General features: G+C 51.4%; 2 protein-coding genes across 3 annotated transcripts in view; both read left to right on the forward strand.

Annotated features, from left to right (window-relative positions):
• The window catches only part of Fis1 (fission, mitochondrial 1), a 15,581-nt gene extending 6,225 nt beyond the window's left edge, over positions 1-9,356 (forward strand). The window contains exons 1-5 of one of the 2 annotated variants that reach the window (XM_021186874.2): positions 4,893-5,039; positions 5,809-5,941; positions 8,162-8,238; positions 8,619-8,724; positions 9,039-9,356. In XM_021186874.2, coding sequence (XP_021042533.1) covers positions 4,995-5,039; positions 5,809-5,941; positions 8,162-8,238; positions 8,619-8,724; positions 9,039-9,136 — 459 coding nt within the window. In that variant the 5' untranslated portion in view covers positions 4,893-4,994 and the 3' untranslated portion in view covers positions 9,137-9,356. Of the gene's footprint in view, positions 1-4,892; positions 5,040-5,808; positions 5,942-8,161; positions 8,239-8,618; positions 8,725-9,038 lie in introns of those variants that run through there. The other variant, XM_021186875.2, reaches the window with a different exon arrangement.
• A 1,579-nt stretch (positions 9,357-10,935) lies between these two features.
• Positions 10,936-19,058, forward strand: Cldn15 (claudin 15). The gene is made up of 5 exons (XM_021187126.2): positions 10,936-11,437; positions 15,456-15,620; positions 17,630-17,711; positions 17,800-17,916; positions 18,012-19,058. The coding sequence occupies exons 1-5, from the start codon at positions 11,221-11,223 to the stop codon at positions 18,112-18,114; spliced, it is 684 nt and encodes a 227-aa protein (XP_021042785.1). The 5' UTR covers positions 10,936-11,220; the 3' UTR covers positions 18,115-19,058.
• Positions 19,059-22,181: the final 3,123 nt, after the last annotated feature.

The following is a 22,181-nucleotide window of genomic DNA, read 5'->3' on the forward strand; positions in this document are numbered from 1 at the left end:
CCCCCCCCCCCCCCCCCCCCCGAGTGCTGGGACTAAAGGCATGCGCCACCACCGCCCAGTGTCTTCCTTCTCCTTGTTACTTTTCACGTGCTTTCAACTCCCTAGATTATGTCGTGGGTTTCGTTTTCGTTTGCGGTGGCCCCCGCCCCCGCACACACATTTGTTGGTGTGTTGTGGATGATTGACATGCTTCAGTCTGAGTGCAGAGATGAGAGGTCAGAGGTCAGCATGGGGAAAGTTGGCTCTTTCACCCTATGGGTCCTGGGGAGCAAACTCAGGTCATCAGGTTTGACAGCAAGCATCTTTACTGACAGCCATCTTTCCCGGCTAGTGACCAAGCCCAGGACTCATGCTTACTGGACAGCACTCTGCACCCTGAGTCCCAGCCCCAGCCCCCATCATCTAAATGAGAAAATGACTTCTCCCAAAACATCTACCCGCACCTGAGTTCTCTGGATCCCAGGTGATGCCCCGCTCCCCCGTTGTGGGGGTGGAGGGAAGTGTCTTTCCTACAGTTCAGTGCTGACACTGTCTCACGTGAGCTGGCATCTGAACCCACAAGTTAGAGAGCCTGCTTCAGACTGCCCTCCCAAGCCCAGGTTGCCCCTGCTACTTCTGGGCGGCTGGTTTCGCATTGAGAGCTCCTGGGTGGAGAAAGAGCTGTATCAGTTGGGCATTCAAGGAAGCCCTTGCCACCTCTGGTTTCTTAGGAAAAGACCAGGTGCATGGGCTGTATGGGGACAAAGTAATTCAGGCACGGTTTTCATGATACTTCCACGTGACTGCCAGCACAGGAGCTCTGACTTCCACAGTTGAGAGCCTTTTATGGGAGGCTTCACTTGATTAATTATTGACTCTCTCCAGCCCGCTCCCTTCCCTAGTGAATGAGGGGTGGGTAAGACACAAAGTTCCAAGCTTTCATCTGGCCTGGATTCTTCTGTGACCAGCCTCCATCCTGAAAACTACCCAGGACCCTCCAGGACCCATTCGATGAGAATTAAATCATTCTCATTCCTTGGGAAGATGCAAGGGATTCAGAACTACAATGCTACTGTGACCTCCATCAGGGATCCTATCTGGGTGTGGTAGCTCACACCTTTAATTCCAGCACTTGGAGGCAGAGGTGGTTGATATGTTTGTTGGAGGCCATTCCAGGTCAGCTAGGGCTACATAGCTACATAGTGAATACCCTGTCTTAAAAAACAAAACAAAACCAGGGATCCTAGGGACCGTGGGTCAGAAGCCAAATTTTATATATCTATCACTTTGCCACAGTGTTTGTGGTTTTGTTTGCTTTTCATTTTTAAAAAGATCTATTTTGTATGTACGTATGTATGTGCTTCTGTGTACATGTCAGGCGTCCACAGAGGCCAAAGGCATGCGATCCCCAACACTGGAGCACTGGGAGGTTGTGAGCCACCTGACAGAACTGGGGACTGACCCAGGGCCTCTGGGAGGGCAGGCTGTTTTTCTATTCTATTTTATTATCTTACATTATTTTATTTTGGTGTTTTAAGACAGGGTCTCTCTACATAGCTCTGGCTATCCTGGAAACTCACTCTGTAGGCCAGGCTAGCCTCAGATTCACAGAGATCTGCCTGCCTCTGCCTCCCTTGTGCATCAGGTAAAGGTCCTAAGTAGTGAGGTGTTAAGGGGCCAGAGTGGGGAAGAAGAAGGAAAAGAACAGCAGACAGCTGGGGCTGGGAGGTCTTGCGTAAGTGGGTGATTTATGCCAACAAGTCTGTTAAATATATCTTTTCACTCGGGAGGCAGAGGCAGGCGGATTTCTGAGTTCGAGGCCAGCCTGGTCTACAAAGTGAGTTCTAGGACAGCCAGGGCTACACAGAGAAACCCTGTCTCAGAAAAACAAACAAACAAAAAAATCTTTATTATTATTATTATTTTTTTATTCTATTAGATATTTTCTTTATTAACATTTCATATGCTATCCTGAAAGTTTCCTATACTCTCCCCTCACCTTGCTCCCCAACCCACCCACTCCCACTTCTTGGCCCTGTATTGGGGCATATAAAGTTTGCAAGACCAAGGGACCCCTCTTCCCAATGATGGCCGAATAGGCCATCTTCTGCTACATATGCAGCTAGAGACACGAGCTCTGGGGGTACTGGTTAGTTCATATTGTTGCTCCACCTATAGGGTTGCAGACCCCTTCAGCTCCTTGGGTACTTTCTCTAGCTCCTCCTCCCTGTGTTATCTTTTTTTTTTTTTAAGATTTATTAATTTTATGTGTACACTGTAGCTGTCTTAAGACACACCAGAAAAGGGCATTAGATCCCATTACAGATGGTTGTAAGCCACCATGTGGTTGCTGGGATTTGAACTCAGGACCTTTGGAAGAGCATTCAGTGCTCTTAACCAGTGAGCCATCTCTCCAGCCTGAAATAGAGCATCTTATGTGCTATTTGTAGGGGGAGAATGGCCCAAAGTAGCTAAACTAGACAATGTTGGCAATGAGAACACAGGATATCTCAGACATACACATCTATCTAAGGACAAATAGCCATAGGCCAGGAAGAGAGTAGAAGGATCCCGACAAACTGCAACCCGCACTCCTGTGAGGCCCAGGCCCCCAACCCCAGACCTTGCCAAGTCTGTCTGTGGACAGTGACACAGAACTGACATTCCTTTTGCCCTTTCACTCAGGCCTCTGAGAAAGCCTTGGATTGTCTGGCTCCTAAGAGGAGTTCGTACCCCAGGCTGGACTTGAACTTGCTATAGCCAAGGATGATCTTAAACTTCCTCCTCCTCCTGCCTCCACTTCCCAAGTGCTAGGATTATAAGCCTGCCTGCATGACCATTCCCACGTCTTCTTATTAACTTATGCCCCCCTCCCCATATTAGATGCATAAGGACAGGAGTTTTATTTTTATCAGTGTCAATCCCTGTACTTAAATAGTGACCGACGCTTAGGAAATGCTCAATCAAGAATGAATGAATAAGCACAGGCAGATAGATGTTCTGCATAGCAAAGATGGCACATGCAGAGGGTCTGTGATTGCTGGAGGTTTCAGAATCATAGGGCAAGGTGACAGTGAGTGTGCTGGCTGGGCCTCGGTCAACTTGACACCCAAACTAGAGTGCTCTCAAAGGAAGGCCCCTAAATTGAGAAGAATGCCTCCATGAGATCTGGCTGTAAGGCATTTATATAACTGGGGGAGGCCCCGGTCCGTTGTAGGTGGTACCATCCCTGGGCTATAATGGTCCTGGGCTCTATAAGAGAGTAAGCTGCAGGGCGTGGTGGCGCACGCCTTTAGACCCAGCACTCGGGAGGCAGAGGCAGGCGGATTTCTGAGTTTGAGGCCAGCCTGGTCTACAGAGTGAGTTTCAGGACAGCCAGGGCTACACAGAGAAGCCCTGCCTCAAAAAACAAAACAGAGAGAGAGAGAGAGAGAGAGAGAGAGAGAGAGAGAGAGAGAGAGAGAGAGAGAGAGAGAGAGAGAGAGAGAGAGAGAGAGAGAGAGAGAGAGAGAGAGAGAGAGAGCCGAAGAAGGCAAGCCAGTGGGCAGCACTCTATGGCCTCTGCATCAGCCCCTGCCTTCCTTGAGTTCTTGAGTTCTTGTCCAGCTTCCTTTGGTAGTGAGCTGGGATGTGGAAGTGTAAGCTGAATAAACCCTTTCCTCCCCAGGTTACTTTGATCATGGCTTTTATCCCAGCAATAGTGACCTTAACTAAAGACAGTGAGAGAATCTGTCTCAAAAAACAAGAGCGGACTGCTCTTCCAGAGGACCTGAGTTCAATTCCCAGCAACCACATGGTGGCTCACAACCATCTGTCCTCTTCTGGTGTGTCTGAAGACAGCGACAGTACATACATTAAGTAAATGGATAAGTAAGTAAATAAATAAATAAATAACAGCAACAAGAAAACAAAAGCAAGGAAGCAGGTGGTTGGCACCTGAGGCCAGGCTGACTTCCGGCTCCACATGCATCGCAGGAGCAGTGCACACACGGGGCGGGGAGGGACAGTTAAAGCTGTGCAACCACAGAAAAAGGGTTGGTGATAACTTTCTTCACATTTTATTCAACAAGTCATTAAGCTGCTGGTTGTGGTGGTACACAGTTCTGAGCCCGACGCTTGGCAGGCAGTGGCAGGCACATCACAGTTCAAGGCCAGCCAGGGCCACATAGTAACACCCTGTCCCCCAAAAAAACATACAAACAAAAAGTCTTAAATTCCATGTGTGACCAATGGTCAAGATAAAAGATCCAAAAAAAGTCCCTAACCATTATTACTCCTAGTACTAAAATCCCAGAGATGAGCGTTCGCCTCCTGCTTCTCCTCAGGCTAGAGGCCCCACCCCATAATCCTCAGGTACACGAAGAAAATGGTTTTGCTAAATCATATTTGAAAGTTCTGACCCTGCAAGGGATAATTTCATTTTATTTTTAATTAAGTGTATGCGTATGTGTCAGAGAGGGCATTGGGCCCCCTTTAGAGCTGGAACCCCGGCAGTGAGCTATACTATGTTGGGGCTGGCAACCGAATATGAGAGCCATCCATGGCCCTTTAAGCCCTGGCCTGTCAGCTTTTCTTCAGAATCCTATTAAGAGTGGCTGTCCACTGTGATCATGTGACCCAAGTTTGCTGCGGTGGTGGTGGGGGAGGGCGGGGAGCCTGGAGGGGTAAAGTTACCAATTCCTCGTGCTTTGTGTTACCCTGAGGCCCTCCGGCCCCTGCTACTCTTTAGGATTTTATTGCAAACATTGAAGATAGTCCAGGGTCCTAGAGTATGGGGTTCTTACACTGGCTCCTAGGATAAAGTGATCCAGGGAGGATCTAGGACATCAGGGGAGTCCAAAGAGAGCAAAGGATCCCAGAGTAGGCGCTTGCACCCCCGCCGGTCCCAAGGCACGGGAGGAAGGGGCGGGGCCTCCGCAGGTCGATGCCGGAAGTGCCTCTCCGCCCCTGCTACCGGACCATGGAGACCGTGGCCCAGTAGAGACCTTAGTGTGAGGCTTGCAGGGGCGGCGGCCATGGAGGCCGTGCTGAACGAGCTGGTGTCTGTGGAGGATCTGAAGGTAAGGTCCGGGACGGAGGAAGGAGGCGGGCAGAACTGGAAAGGGCAGTTCCTAAGGAGAGCTGACTGAGGCCAAACAGTGCCGGTTTCGTCTTTCTGGGGAAGCTGAACTACGGCTCCCAGCAGCCTCTGCGGCATCTTGCTTCTTGTGGGAATCTGCTTCGTGTCCCTAGGCTTGACGGGAATTGTAGTTTCCCGGATTTCAGCAACTCAGACCTAGGCCTGGGGTCTTGGTGTGATGCAGAGCTGGGAATTTGGGGACTCGTGCAGGTTTGAAGTGGTTTAGTCACTGGTGTAAACTTTCGCTAGTGTTTAGTTCCGCACGGTGCTATTTTCACCGCATCCTTGTAGCTGTGTTTTCTTTCCTCTCCTAGAATTAAAGTAAGGCAGATCTAGGCCCAAAAGAGTAGGGTGAGAAGGGACCAGCGACCTCAAGGGAAAGACCACGTAGGAGGTCGTTTAACTCTGGGACAGTGTGTTTACTCTTCAGCCACTTGGGGTCAGCTGGTTCGGGAGCAGTGACTCCAGCTGCCACCAGGTGGCATCTCCTCTTGGTACCACTAGGGGCTGGGTTCAGGAACCTTCTGAAGGGGGGGACACAGAGCATGGGACCCAGGGGTGGAGATGACAGAAGCTTCGGAGTACCAAGATCTACAAGGGAAAGGCGGCAGAGAGGAAAATGTGGTCTAACCGGGAATCCGACATCAAGTTAGCTGGAGAATGGTGGCTGCCCTTTGTTTCTAAATGATTACTCTCCTCTCTAATGACAGAATTTTGAAAGGAAATTTCAGTCTGAGCAGGCAGCTGGTTCCGTGTCCAAGAGCACGCAGTTTGAATATGCCTGGTGCCTGGTTCGAAGCAAATACAATGACGACATCCGCAGAGGCATCATGCTGCTGGAGGGTAAGGCGCTGGGCCCCACTTTCCAGCTGCCAACCATCCTGCTACTGTCCTTGACCTCACGCCGCAGGACCCTTTCCAACCCAGAACCCTCCCTCACCTTACAGTACATTTGTCATCACTGGGAGAAAGGGCTAGATTGATTCTCTATATCCCCAGTTTCAGCATCTGAACATTCATTCAGATGGAGAATGCTGTGGGAAAAAAATGTTGTCAGGCTGGGGAGACTCAGTGTATCTCCAGGCATGAAGACCTGAGTTCAAATTCCCAGCACCCAGAGCAGAAGCTGAGTGGCCACTAGTGTCTGTATAGAGTCAGCTAGAGATGGCTTGCTGCCTTCTTAGCCCAGGTTCAGTTGGAGACCCTTTCTCTAGGGGATGCTGTGGAGCGTGAAAGCACTGGCCGTCCTCTGACCTCTATGCTTCCATGTGCACACACACAGTGTACACAAAACACTTCTGGTACAATTACTAATTGCTGTTAATATAGCATTTATGTTGTATTGGATAACAGTCATTTAGAAAACTGTAAAGATTTAAAATATCTGAGGGGCTAGTGGTATCAAGGCCATGTGACCCCAGCACTCCAAAGGTGAAGGCACAGGGACATAGATCAGTAGTACAGCATTGACTATGGAGCTAGAGGCAGGGAGATCAGAAGTTCAAGGCCAGGGCTGGTGAGATGGCTCAGTGGGTAAGAGCACCCCACTGTTCTTCCAAAGGTACAGAGTTCAAATCCCAGCAACCACATGGTGGCTCAAACCATCCTTAACAAGATCTGACTCCCTCTTCTGGAGTGTCTGAAGATAGCTACAGTGTACTTTCATATAATAAATAAATAAAAAATCTTTAAAAAAAAAAAAAGAAGTTTGCGGCCAGAGTCAGCACATACTGACCAAATTTGAGGTCAGCCTGGGCTACATGAGCTCAAAAGACGCAAAAAAAAAACATCTTTGGGCAGTATAGGTACATCCTATGCAAATGCAGTTTGATTTTATAGACGGGCCTTCCATCTGTAGACTGAAATCTGGGGGCTGTGTTGGCATAATCCCAGTGGCTATCAAGGGACAGTACTGCAGTAACAAAAGATTATCATTTAGTCAGGCTTGATTTTGACACAGGATCTCTAAATAGCTCACAGTGCCTCAACCTGTGAATCCTGCTTCAGCCACCTCAGTGCCGAGAATTCAGGGGTGCCACCAGCTCTGGGGGCTCTGCAAAAGCAAATACTGCCCCCCTACTTTGATCAGTTTGGATTTTTAGGTTTCTTTTACAGTAGAGCACAGCACTGGGAGTGGTCTCAGCATTTGAGTCTTATTTGGAGACACAGTGCAGACACTGGGGAGGCTGTAGCACCACACAGCTACTCAGTGCCAAAGTGTGGCTGCTGCACGCCGGAACTCCAGCGAGCGCTGGACAGGCTGGGACAGCCTGATGGGGAGTTTGAAACAAGCCTGGACGGCATAGCAAGCGCCTATCTTAATACTGTCATATGGACACGCGCGCGCGCACACACACACACACACACACACAGAGAGAGAGAGAGAGAGAGAGAGAGAGAGAGAGAGAGAGAGAGAAAATGAAATGAAAAACAAGTCAGGCAAGGGTCACTCAGAAGCTGAGTTATAGGAGGGGGGGGCAAGTTGTGGGCCTAGAGTGGTGATTCGTGCCTTTAATCCCAGCACTCTGGAGGCAGAAGTAGGAGGATCTCTGAGTTCGAGGCCAGCCTGGTCTATAGAGTGGGTTGTAGGGTAGCCAGGGCTACACAGAGAAACCCTGTCTCAAAAACAAAACAAGCTCAGTATGGAGTGTATGTTTGCTGTGGATGAAGCCCTGCTGCGATTCCATTCCCAGCACTGCGTAAGCCAGCCGTGTCCTAGACCACTTAGGTGGCAGGAGGAGCAGAAGTCCGGGCATCCCCAGCAAGATGAGTGTCGGGCAGGAGGTGACCTTGCAGGAGGTGACCATGGCTGGCCAGTGGGAATGCACCCGTCCATGCAGACAGTGGTGCTGGTTCCTGGAACCCGCCACAGGTGTTTGACAGGCTTACGGCTGTCTCGGGGCTGTAACTGGAAAGCTGGGGGTGATAGAAACTGGTAATGGAGGTCCAGGACAATGACCCTCCCAGGATCCTAGAGCGAGTCAGCGTAGCAGGACCCATAGAACACACTGTTAGAAAGAGACTCCATCTTTCTCCTCTCCCTCTTCTCCCTTCCCCCTCCAGAGCTGTTGCCCAAAGGAAACAAAGAGGAACAGCGGGACTATGTCTTCTACCTGGCCGTGGGCAACTACAGGCTCAAGGTAAGGCTGCAGAGCCCTTCCTGACCCACGTTCCTCCTGAGTGCCCCAGGTGGAGAGTCCTGGCCCTCAGAAAGCCAGCAAAGGGCAGCAGGCTGGGTGATGGGGACTATGTGGGCCAGACTCTGAGAGTATCGGGGTGTGGGGACCACGCTGACGTCAGGTTGGGGTGCAGCCCCGTGCCTGGAGCTGTTATCTCTGCTAGCTTATCACCCCCCCACAGCTGGGCTGTTTGTGAACTCTACTCTGTGGGGTGGGGCTGTAGCGGGTGGAGGAGGAGGAAGGATGAGCTGGGCCAGGAAAGGACACCCCTGGGTGGGGGGTTCAGGGGGGCACATCCCAAGGAACGTGTGGTGTGAGGTGTGCCTTTCCTCTGATTGCAGGAATATGAAAAGGCTCTAAAGTATGTGCGAGGACTGTTGCAGACTGAGCCCCAGAACAACCAGGCCAAGGAGCTGGAACGCCTGATTGATAAGGCCATGAAGAAAGGTGACAGGCCTCTTGTTGGCTATGCTTCCTCCTCCCTCGTGCCTGGGCCCATGGGAACACACACACACATGCACACACACACATGCACACACACACACACACACACACACACACACACACACACAGANCACACACACACACACACACACACACACACACACACACACAGAGTCCTTCATCAAACCCACCCTCCAAGGTCTCTGGAGCCCTGGAGTCGCAGCCCGCAGACTCTGGGTACAGGTACCCCGCTTCTGTGGAGGGGAGGGGACCTGGGGTGGGACTGGTCTGCTCACGCCTCCCTCTTCCTTTTCCAGATGGACTGGTAGGCATGGCCATCGTTGGTGGCATGGCCCTGGGTGTGGCAGGCCTGGCTGGACTCATTGGACTGGCTGTCTCCAAGTCCAAATCCTGAAGGCAGCCTCACCTGCTCTCTGCCCCAGGACGCCTAGGAGCCTGGGGGACACTGGAAGAGGGGCCTGTCCATCCTCACCATCGCCTTCCCTTTTCTCCCGCACCCCTGTCGTCCACCTCTCCAGTCTCCATGACCCCCAGCCTCCCAGCCCCTGCACCTGTCGTTTAACCCTGTCATGCTTTGCAATGAGTGTAAATAAAATTGGGCCGTGGCTCGGGAAGCTCTTGTGTGTGAGCATCAGCTGAGGGAGACCAGGTTCACCGGGTGCACGGCAGCCCTCTCTACCCCACTCCAGGTTCCTCTGCCAGCATCTCAGCCCACACCCTTCCTTCCTCCCCTATCCTGAATCCACTTGGAAGGAACAAGGAACCTCGCTGGAGGACATGGCTTTCCCGCCGCCCCAGAATCCTGGGAGAGAACACAGAACAGAGGGCAGAGCTGGGATTTATGACTCTGGTCTCCTCTGACCCACACAGCTGCCTGGGAGTTTTCCACTGCAGGGGGCCCCCACTGGGCTTCCTCCAAAAACCCCCGCCCTTCCCTCCCTTTGTCTTCCTGCCCCCTCCCCTTCCTCTGCCCAATCTTTCTCCTTCAGGGGACACAGATGACTGTAGGGTGAGAGAGGAAGCTGTGTGGAGATGGCAGGGACCGTGGGGGTTGTTGGGCACAGGATACCCCAGCCTGTGGGATGGGAGGCAGAGATCTCACAGAGCTCACCCCACCACCCCTTGTGCCAGGCTCTGCGGGGGCCTGTTTGGCTTCCCTGCATTCTTGTCATTCCACAGCCCCTGGCAGGCTCTCTGGGGGGCGGGAGGAGGTACCTGAGGGGAGCATGGAGGAGCCTAATTCAGAAAAGGAGGGGATGGGGAGCCATGGTGGGCCTAGCTCTGTCTCACATAGACAGGGAGCCTAGGGCCAACTTAACAAGCAAGACCAGGAAGCAGTCGACAAGGGAATCTATATTCATACAGGTACTCAGCTAGGGTGGGGTGGGGAACCCAGAGGTTTCCATTTATCATGATTAATAGAGCTGGTAATGGCTCCCAGTAAGTGGACAGGGAGATTAACCAGAATCATGCCTTAGGCCTATGTTCAGCCCCCCGACCCTGGGCCCCCGGACCCTTGGCAGGGAGATCAAACTCAGTACCGAAGAGTCAAAGGTCAGGTAGAGGGGCAATTCAGGTTCAGGAAGTTTGGAGGAAAGTAGAATTCGGTGGCCTCACCTCAGCCCTGTGGCATTTAGATCCAAGCAGCCGCTGGGGCAATGGGAGTGTGCCCAGGAGCTATGATCTGTGGTTCCCAACTCCCATTACAACCCAAAAGCCAATAATGTTGTGTCAACAAGGCTGAGAGCCAAAAATTCAAACCCAGAGCCCTATGACAATGCTACTGAGATCCAGGTGGGCAGGGTTGACAGGTCTTGTCACCCCCAACTCAAACGTCATGGTCCTTGGCAATTTAGTGTCCCAGCTGTAGGGTCTTCAGTGACTTAGGTTGCTCTCGGGCTCTCAGACCATCGTGGGAGGCTGCGGTGGGTCTGTTAGAAGGTTGCCTCTCTAGACACTCTGGTCTTTTGGGTACCTAAAACTCTTTGTCCCTCTAATTTCATTCCCTGGCCCTGGTGACAGCTGAGTCAAGCAAGCCACTTCCCCCTGGATTCCTAATGCCTCCCTTGGGGGCTGCTCCTTGGCTGCTCCCTAAGCCTCCTAGTAAGTCCAACCTCCCCACTCCTAGGGCGGGGAGTCCTGGGCTAGGCCGGAGGCCGGGGGAGGGGGTGGACTTTTGGCCCGTTTATTCCCTCCATCACAGTCAACAGCTGCAGAGCGGAGCAGGCTTGGCTCATTCCTCTGACCTGCCAGGAAGCAGGGCCTCCCAGAGACCGGGCAGAGGCACTCAGACCTGACCTCCAGAAGACGGCAGACAAGAATCGCAGCTGGATGAGCGCTCCTTCAACCTTCTCCCTCCTCGGTCTTCCTTAACATCTCTTTGGGGCCGAAGCCCCCAGAATCTAGAATTCACCTGGAGGTGCCACCTCTCTCTCAATCCCTGGGGCTCAAGCCCCCTTGGGGGACCCGCATCCCGGCATGTCGGTTGCTGTGGAGACCTTCGGCTTCTTCATGTCAGCCCTGGGACTGCTGATGCTAGGGCTGACCCTTGCAAACAGCTACTGGAGAGTCTCTACGGTCCACGGCAACGTCATCACCACCAACACCATCTTCGAGAACCTATGGTACAGCTGTGCCACCGACTCCCTGGGAGTCTCCAACTGCTGGGACTTTCCGTCCATGCTGGCCCTCTCCGGTATGGGGTGAGGGAGGCTCTAGGGGGCAGAGAGAGGTTGAGGGGCTATAGATGGAGAGACCCTCGAGGAAAGGGTGGAGGTGGTTGTCTTTGGGCACCATAAGGACACAAGGATTTCCCATGAAACCCTTGGTTCTGGACAGCTACAGCAAAGGGTGCTGCGTGAGCCAGAATGGAACAGGTGCGAGGTGTGACACACGGTTCCCTGTCCTGATGTGTGACCCTCAGCCAGCTGAGGGAGGCTTCCAGATGTGATTCGGGCCTTTTGCTAGCTCTAGGCCTCCGGTAAATGATGGAATGAATTTGGGGGTAGCCACCTGCAAGCTAAGAGTCATCCTAGTGCTCGTGCGCTGGTGGCCACGGGGCTTTCTCGGCAACACAGCGTGCAGGTGCGCACGGGATGTTGACTGTATTTTAGTGGTTTATTCTGGGAAGGGTTGGCTCAGTTGGCAGGGGTGAGACCGAGACTCCCATCTAGTTGGCCAGCCAGCCTCAGTAGCTCTCCAAACATCCCCAGTCCGGGGTGAGGGGGGGGCGTCAACCTGCTCTGCTGAAACTCCAGACGGCTCTGGACTCGGCTCGTTTGTTTCAGAAGGGAGTCTACTAGGAAGTTTAGACGGATGCTGGAGAGGTGGTTATGCAGATGCACATGTGTACTTGGGACTCGGAGTGTTTTGTGTTGTTGGATGGTCTTACATGGCTGCAGTCTGAAGCCTACCTTGGGCCCAGCCCTTCTTTGGGGCCTTCTCCTGCCCCTTTCTTGCTCACTGCCTCCCCTCCCATCACTTCCCCCAAGGGATCCCCGGACACCCACAACACGTGCACCAATCCGAACCAAACAGTAGCTCCCCAAACTGATTCCGTGTGCGTGTCCACACCATCACCTCCCTGGCATCCACTAGACTCCCTCGTCTTCCCCACACTACAAAGACCAAGAGTCAATGACCATGAACCCTCTCTGGTTGTCTCTGCCACTAGATTCTGGTCTTGCTTTTCTGGGAGCCCAACTGCAGGTGATGAGTGGGGAGGGGAATCTGAGACCTGCCCAGGGTGGGAAACAGAACGTCGTCGTGAAATGGCCTCGTATCTGGAAGATGCTCTGAGCAGAGATGGTGTCTAGGTGAATCTCTGGTACTCGGCTTTCCCCAGCTCTCCCGAGGTAGCGAGCAGCTAGGACTGTTGACTATGCCCCGTACCCAAACCTGTAGAAAAACTGAATCTGTTCTGGGCCACAAACTCAGAGCAGTAAGTGGCCAGAGGGGACCGTGCATAGAGTCAACGCAGCACCGGGCCAGCCTGCTGCATCCCTGGTGTGCGGGAGGGCATTTTGCTGTGAGCCTGGTGTGTATAAGGGGGGGTCTCACATGGTGTTGCTGCTCTTTGCCCATAAGAGAACTTGAATTTGGAGGAAAACCACATGGAGTTTGCTCGGGGTAATGGAGGGAGTTATGTTCTTTGGTTTGATGTGTGTATGTGTGTGTACATGCATGTGTGTGCGCGCGCACACACACACTGTTTTGAGACATGGTGTTGCTATGTAGTCCAATCTCTGACCTCATTATGTAGCCTAGGCTAGTCCTAAACTGGAAAAGATCCTCTTGCACCAGCCTCACAAGCGCTGGGATTACAGGTGTGCACCACCATACGTGGCTTCTCCTTTTACGTGGACATTCCCCTTCCTTTATGCGATCTATGCTTTTCAGATATTTTTACACCGTTAACCTCCTTCTGTCAAAGCAGGGCCTGACTAGAGACAGAGAAAGTGGAGAGAAGTTGTGATTTCTATTTACTGGGTCTGAGCCATGGGCCTGGTGATCCTTCTGTGGTCTGCTGAGTTCCAAGAGATCTCCCCACCCCATTGCACCCAGTATTAGAGACTAAAGTCAGAAATAAATAAATAAATATATATAATCAGACAAGCATGCCACCAGTGAGCTACCCTCTGTCCCTCAGTGGAGGAGTCTAGGCCAGGGTTATACCACTAAAAACTACCCCAAGCCCTGGCTGGGGAATTGCAAGCAAAAAGCTCTACCTCTGAGCTACAGCGCCAGTCTTCTTTTTATACTCCATTTTGAGACAGTATTGCTGAGATGCCCGGGCTGGCCTTGAACACGCAGCCCTCTTGCCTCAACCTCTTGAGTGCTGTGGTGATTTCAGGCATAGCTTACCAAGCCAGGCCTAACAACCAGTTAACGGCTTCACACCCATGCAGTTTCTACTCTATTCAACCACTCTCTGGATTCACATACCCATAGGCCCTTCAGACATCTTTCCTTTGTCCATTAGCATTCTCTGCACATTAAGAATTGGTGGGAGAACTCTCTAGAAGGTGTGGCTGGGAGCCATAACGTCCTCTCAGAGACCTTTGTCCCCCCTCCCTACCTCTTAACTCCAGGCTCCTTCATCTCTTCCTGGCAGAGACCCACGCCTCTTGCCTTCCGCACCATGCACCATGCACTGTGGGCCCCACCCAGAGAAGGGGTACAAGGTTCCTGAGAGTGTTTGGCAACCATCAAAACCAGGAGGAGGAGCCAGGAGTTTCCCTCGGCTTTGGGGAAAGGGAAACCGAGGCACCAAGAGTCTGAGCTGAACGGACTGGGCTGGGGTTCCTAGGCCCAGGTTTCCCATCTTCCGTGGTCCTCTACCCTCTGCCCTTAATCTTTGCTGCCCCCTGCTGGTTACTCAGCTCCAACCCACAGGGGCCAAGGTGTTGGGTATAGTAGCATAGGCCTGTAATCCCAGCAAACCCAAGGCTGAGGCAGGAGGATCAAGAGTTAGCTATGCACACTGGGCAGTGGTGGCGCACACCTTTGATCCCAGCGCTTGGGAGGCAGAGGCAGGCGGATTTCTGAGTTCGAGGCTAGCCTGGTCTACAAAATGATTTTCAGGACAGCCAGGACTACACGGAGAAACTCTGTAGAAAACAAACAAACAAAAAAAAGGAGAGGGGCTGGTGAGATGGCTCAGTAGGTAAGAGCACCTGACTGTTCTTCCGAAGGTCCAGAGTTCAAATCCCAGCAACCACATGGTGGCTCACAACCATCTGTAACAAGATCTGACGCCCTCTTCTGGAGTGTCTGAAGACAGCTACAGTGTACTTAAATATAATAAATAAATAAATCTTTTAAAAAAGGAGAAAAAGTTAGCTATGTAGCAAATTTTGACGTACATAGATAGATAGACAGACAGACAGATAGAGGGAAAAACAGGCAGAGGCAGGCAGATCTCTGAATTTGAGGCCAGTCTTGTGTATCAAATTCTAGGACTGCCAGCAAATGCACTGGGAAACCATGTCTTGTGGGGTAAGGGAGAGAGAGAGAAAGGAAGGGAGGAAGGAAGGAAGGAAGAGGAAAAAGGGGAGTATGGGAAGAGTCATTGAACCCTCACTTGAGTGTAATCACCTCTCCAAACATTTGCAGTTCTGCCCTAATTGCATGAGGCCTAGTATCTCAGGGAGAGGCTAGGGTGGACAGGCTGCGGAAGACTAGAGAAGGGGCTTCAGTTCTGTGGCTGTGGGAGCCATCATCCATGCTGGGTGAAGACTTTCTGTTGTGGCTACTTTGGGGCCAGCCATTCTTCTGCCAGTAAGGGTTTTTTCATGTTCTCTGTAAGGTGGCTCGATAAACTTGTCACTCAACGTGACATTTAGTGGTGTCATACTTTGGTTTATTCTTGGGAAGGGATAGATACTGTTTACACTCCCCCAGGGACATGTGGGTTGTGTCCCCAGCGTCATATAAACCAGAACTGGTGGTGTGTGCCTGTCACCCCAGCACTGTGAGGCAGAGACAAGAGGATCAGAAGCTTAAGGTCACGCTCAGCTGCATCAACAAGCTTGGGGCCAACCTAAGCTACATGAGGCATAGTTAGGCTGCAGGGTGAGAGAAGAGGAGCCAAGATAGAGCAAAAGAGATAAGGAGGGAGGTTGGAATGGATCCTGAAAGGGGGGGTGCTAGGAGTTTCAGGTGCAAGAGACCATCAGGAAAAGGCTGACGGCTTCCCCACTGTCACTCTCCAGGGTATGTCCAGGGCTGCCGGGCCCTCATGATCACCGCCATTCTCCTGGGTTTCCTGGGCCTCTTTCTAGGCATGGTGGGGCTCCGCTGCACCAACGTGGGCAACATCGATCTCTCCAAGAAGGCCAAGCTGCTGGCCGTTGCAGGGGCCCTCCACATACTTGCTGGTAATGGGGGACAGAGGGGACCTACGGGATGGGGTATATCTCAGGGCTTGTCTTACCTTCCCCTTTCAGTTGACCCCAGCCCTCTGTGCCTCAGCTCCCCCCTCTCTCCACCCTATCTGTACCCTGAAGATCTCTAGATCACAACTCACTGTCCAAGGTAGGGTTGTCTCTGCTCCCATCTGAGCCCAAACCCAGGCAGATCTGAGAGACTGTTTCCTACCAGAGCTTATGGCTGGCTGAGGGATCAGAGTCAGGGCACACATACACACACACACACACACACACACACACACACACACACACACAGCCACATATACACACATATACATACAACATACACACACATATACACACATACATACACAGCCACATACACACAACATACATGTATACAAACACATATATACATACATATGCACATATATATACAACATATACACATATACACACACATACATACATACCACACATACATACAACATACACACACACATACACACATACATACACAGCCACATACATACAACATACATGTATATACACATACACACATATATACATATAAACACACATATATACACACATATGCACATACATATCACATATATATACAATATACACATCTACACACATATACACACACATTCATACATACCACACATACACACAACATACACCTATATACACATCACACATACGCACAACACACACATGCTCACTCATAGTAATGATGTACAGATGGCCCATTACTGCCCAGCTTACTTCATTTCTGCACACATTTCATGTCTTCACGATAAGCCACGCAGGGCTGGCGAGTGAAGGCACTCTGTGGTGACCCGAGATTGATCCAGAGACCCCCCCGAGTACCCGGGAAGAACCAGCCTCTGAAAGTCCCCCTTTGGCCCCCATCTGAGCACCTCCGCTCAAGTGGCTCCGCCCCACACTAAACCACAAGGCGTAGAGGATAATTTCCATTCCCTGGCTCTGAAGGCTTGGGAAGTGCCCTTAGCCAGTTTGCTGGAGGTAAGTGACAAACCGCAGGGATGTCAGAGGCAGGAAAGACTTTTTTTGGACAGCTGGGCTTTCAAGATGGCGATTGTTACCATCTGGGGGTCATGGTTAGGTCATGTTCTCTGCCAGTTAAAGAATTATTAGATGGCAGGGGAAAAAAGAAAAAAAAACTCACGCTGGACAGAGAGCATCGGAGAAATCCTGGACACAGCAGATGAATCCGCAGTAAAGGAGACATTTATTGGCGATAAGGACATACACCCATGCGGCAGACAGAGAAAGCCTCTGTAAAGCAGGGACGGGCTGGGGACGCCAAAAGTCCAGTATCTTGTCAAGGGCTGAGGTTTGGTTGTTTTTTTTTTTTTCAGTCTGAAGAGGCTTCCTAATTTGGGGTTGGTCAGTTTGAAGAAAGACAGGGAAGCCCATTGTTGTGCAACACACCCCGGTCGGGTGTTGAGCTATTGAGTCAGTCCATCAGTGTGTGCTGGCAGGGGAAGAAAGTCCACAAGGCCTTGGTTTAAGCTGCCAGGCTTTTCCTCAGGTCCAGAAGGGAGGAAGAAGTTGGTCATCTTAGAAGTTCACCATCTTTATTATCCAGGCATGGCCGTTCTCCCCATCTCCCAGGGAATCCGTTTAAATCCTAGTCCCTCCGTATGACTGAAGGCTAGTGCACGCTGTGGTGGCTCGTGACTAGATTCTCAAGAGGTAACAGGGTCAAGGTTATGCCAGGCTACATGGTGAGTTCAAGGCCAGCCGAGGTCTCCTAAGACCTCGTCTTTAAAAGGGTACCCTGGGACTTGTATGACCTGACAGCTGTAGTTTGACCGTGTCTGAGGAAAGGAAGCGTTACTCTTGGTCATGACACTCCACCCCTGCTCCTGCTCTGCCTGTCTCTCAAGCCCCTCATGAGCTCACTTGCTTGTGTGTGTGTGTGTGGGGGGGGGGGTTGGTGGCATGGGAGGGGCGTGTAGGACCAGATCCTCCGACCTTTTCTCCAGGAGCCTGTGGGATGGTGGCTATCTCGTGGTACGCCATCAACATCACTACCGACTTCTTCAACCCCCTGTATGTTGGAACCAAGTAAGTGAGGAAGCCCGACCTTGGGGACAGTGGGTAGGTCTCAGCCCAAGCTCCTCTGGGCTGGCGCTCACTTCTTCCACTCCTCCAGGTATGAACTGGGTCCCGCCCTCTACTTGGGCTGGAGCGCCTCCTTGCTCTCCATCCTGGGTGGCATCTGTGTCTTTTCCACCTGCTGCTGTGACTCCAAGGAGGAGCCAGCCACCAGGTGAGGGGATGAGGGGAGGAGCGGGAGGAGGGTGAGGAGTGAGGACCACAACATCCTGTGACCCCTGTGACCCCACCTTCCTCTTCATCCCACAGGGCTGGGCTTCCCTACAAGCCTTCTTCAGTTGTGATACCCCGCGCCACCTCGGATGAGAGTGACATCAGCTTTGGTAAATATGGCAAAAACGCATACGTGTAGGAGCTCTGGCCTGGTGGACACCGTTTCTTGTCCCACTGTCTCCAGGACCTGCGGGGAGGACCAGTCTACAGTTAATAACCTCGGGACGGGCCAAATTTCCTGGCCTCACCCTGTGCCTGGAATCCCTACCCACGCTGGGCACACCTTACCGGGCACTCCAGCCCCTCCCTGGGACAGAAGCTCTGGGGGCAACTTGCCCGCTTCCTACAGCTGGACAGAAGGGGACAGAGGTGTCTGCAGCATGTGACCCCATATAAATGTGTGCACGAATAAATGTATATTGTGATTGTTCAGGGGGCACCAGGGGCCATGATGTCACAGCCACGTAAGGGAGTCATTTTCAAACCATAGACTGTCAAGTCCGCCCACTTTGGGGGCTGTCTCATCTAGTGAAATAGTGTGTCAGGGAGCTGGGGAGATGGCTCAGTGAGTTAAGAGTGTTTGCCACCCAAGTAGGAGGACCTGAGTTCAAATCCCCAGGACCTGTGTAAATGGCAGGCCACAGATACGCTCCTGCAACCCAAGCGTGCTAGGTTGGAGGTGCTCTGCGGTTTCCTGGCTTCCAAACTAGCTCCAGGCGCCCTATGAGACGCAGTCTCCAGGGAATGAGGTGGAGCGTGATGGTGCAGGGAGCTGGAAACCCTTCTTCCCACCTTCGCAGGCACACTCAGACTTGTGCATAGATGACACACATGCACACACTCCTTCTCAACCAAAGGATTTAAAAGAGGGAGTCACTAACAACTGCTCCAAGTCACCCACCTCGGGAGGGAGATTGTTAATAGCTGTGACGCTCCTGGCCTGCTCAAAGTTCCTCTCTGTTGACTCTTGACCTATCTTCTCACAGCCTCACACAGGGGCAGTTGATCTATAACAGGCATTGGTGTGCGCATGTGTGTTTGAAGTCGATTTGGGGTTTAAAATAAAGATATTTTAAATGATGCGGTCTTTGCATGAATGTGCGTGTGCCATCACGGGGCTTGGGTGCAGCGTGTGCCTACAGGGGCCTGAAGAGACCCACAGAGGGCACGGGAGGCTGTGAGCCCATCCACGTGGGGGTTGGAAACAGAACCCTGTTCTTCTGTCAGATCTGCGAGGGCTCTCAACTGCTGAGCTGTCTCTTCAGTCCCTTACCAGAGATAAATAATACAAGAGGGAGCTTGAGGGTCCAGAAAGAGAAGCTCATAAGAACATGACACCCTGCGGGCTTAGGAGCGCACGCCTTTAACCCCAGCACTCGGGAGGCGGAGGCAGGCGGATCTCTGTGAGTTCGAGGCCAGCCTGGTCTACAGAGTGAGTCTAAGACAGCCAGGGCTACACAGAGAAACCCTGTCTTGAAAAAAACAAAAACAAATGACAAAAAAACAAAAAAAAAATCAAAACCCCCAAACAACAACAACAACAAAACAAAACAAAAAAACCAAAAAAAAAGAAAAGAAAAAGAAAATGGTACCCTAGATTATGGATGCTGCCATTTTAAAGAGTCTCAGAGAAGAAGATATCAAACCATGGCACAGGCTCCTATAAAGGGAGTCCCTGGGACAGTGTCTTTTTTTTTTGTTGTTGTTGTTTTTTTTGTTTTGTTTTTTTTTTTTTNTTTTTTTTTGTTTTTTTGAGGCAGGGTTTCTCTGTGTAGCCCTGGTTGTCCTGGAACTCACTTTGTAGACCAGGCTGGCCTCGAACTCAGAAATTCGCCTGCCTCTGCCTCCTGAGTGCTGGGATTAAAGGCGTGTGCCAACACCTCCCGGCACTGATTAGCTTTAAAAAGTGAGTCTGGGCATGGTCTTGCACCGCTGTGACCCCGGCACTTGGAAGGCAGACTCAAGGTCATCCTTAGCTCTATGGTGAGTCTGAAGCCAGCCTGGGCTACATGAGACCATGGCTATAAAAAGTAGCTAGTGGAGCTCAACTAGGGAGCTCAACTGGCAAGCAGTTGCCTTTCAATCAAGTGAGGGCCTGAGTTCTAGTTCCAGAATCCAAATCAAAGAAAAGGCTAGATAGCTGGGCAGTGGTGGTGCATGCCCTTAATCCTAGCATTCGGGAAGCAGAGGCAGGGGGATATCTGTGAGTTCCAGGCCAGCCTGCTCTACAGAGCAAGTTCCAAGTGCTGGGATCAAAGGCGTGCACCACCACAGCCCGGCGAGAAACCTCTCTTGAAAAAAAATTTTTTTTCTAAAGAAAAAGAAAGGAAGGAAGGAAGGAAGGAAGGAAGGAAGGAAGGAAGGAAGGAAGGAAGCCTAGGTGTGATGGCTTATGCTTGTAATCCCAGCACTGGGGAGATGAAGGGGGCAGGGACACAGGCTGGCCAGCCTTCTCAACAAATGTCAGAGTGTCAGAGCAAGACACATTTGCTTTCTGTTGTGACACCACCATGACCAAAGGCAACTTAGGGAGAAAGGCTTAGTTCAGGTTTATTTAATTCCCAGGGCACAGGATGCATGGACGGTCCAGTAGTGCTTTAGAGAGCCCAAGCCCGCCTGCCTCGGGATGGAGATGCCCACAGCGGGCTGGGCCCTCCCTCATCCATTAACAATTAGGAAAATGCCCCCACAGAGGTGCCCACGGGCCAATCAGATCCAGGCAGTCCTCCGATTGAGACTCCTTCAGATAATTTTGGGTTTGTGTCAAGTTAATAGCAGAAGCTAACAACACCTACAGTTGATGTGCACACACACACCCAAGTACACACACACACACAAATAAGAAAAGAAAGTGAAGCCACTAGACAGAAACCTTGAGTCCTGTGGGAAAACTGGGGACAGTGCCCCCTGCAGTACTTTTTGGTGACCTGGGTCTGCCTCTGGGCTTTGGCAAGTGGCCCTTTCTTTTTCCTGTAACTGAATCCACAACTATGTCAACTCCCCTGCCTGCCTCTTCCCTTCCTTTCAGAAAACCTTAAGCGAGTTGCACAACTGATCACTTAAAAGTATTGAACTGGTTGTAGGGCGGGGTTCCTATTTCTTCAGCCACTCTGTGGTCACGGAACTGTAAGAGGCAGAGGGGAAATTTTTTTCTTTGTTTTGTTTGTTTGTGTTTTTTGTTCTTCTCTGTGTAGCCCTGGCTGTCCCAGAATTTATTCTGTAGACCAGGCTGGCTTGGAACTCACAGAGACCTGTCTGTCTCCGCCTCCCGAGTGCTGGGATTAAAGGTCATCACCGCCAGTCCAATGGGGGTGAGTCACCCCCCGTTTTTATTTATTCTTCTCTCATCTATTACATCTTGAGTACCCTGTAATCTCCCCACCACCCTCCCTTTCTCCCAGATCTGCTCCCCCTCAGCCCTCCTTCAGAAAAGAACTAAATACTCCATATCAAGCTACACTAAGACCTGGCACAAATCCTTACATCAAGGCTGGATGAGGCAACCCAGAAGGAAGAAAAGGGTCTTGAAGACAGGTAAAGGAGTCAGAGACAGTCCTTGCTCCCACAAGAACACCAAGTTACACAACTGTCTTGGTTAGGGTTTCCATTGCCGTGAAGAGACACCATGACCAGGGCAGCTCTTATACAGGACAACATTTAATTGGGCTGGCTTACAGTTTTAGAGGTTCAGTCCATTATCATCACGGCAAGGGAGCGTGGCAGGGTGCAGGCAGATGTGATGCTGGAGGAGCTGAGAGTTCTACGGACACTCAGGAGAGACTATCTCCTGCAGGCAGCCAGGAGAAGGGTCTCTTCTGCCCTGGGCGGAGGAGCTTAGACATAAGACCTCAAAGCCCACCCCTCAGAGACTCACCTCTTCCTACAAGACCACACTTCCCAACAGTGCCACCTACCATGTCATGGGCCAAACGTATTCAAACCACCACAGCAACCAAAACATACACAGAGGACCTAAGTCAGGCCCACGCCAGCTCCCTGCCAGGAGTCCAGGTCAGCTGATTCTTTTTTTTTTTTAATTTTCTTTTATTTATTATATGTAAGTACACTGTAGCTGTCTTCAGACACCAGAAGAGGAAAGCAGATCTCGTTACAGATGGTTGTGAGCCACCATGTGGTTGCTGGGATTTGAACTCAGGACCTCTGGAAGAGCAGTCAGTGCTCTTAACCACTGAGCCATCTCTCCAG

Source organism: Mus pahari, chromosome 23, assembly GCF_900095145.1.
Source record: "Mus pahari chromosome 23, PAHARI_EIJ_v1.1, whole genome shotgun sequence".
Lineage (NCBI taxonomy): Eukaryota > Metazoa > Chordata > Mammalia > Rodentia > Muridae > Mus > Mus pahari.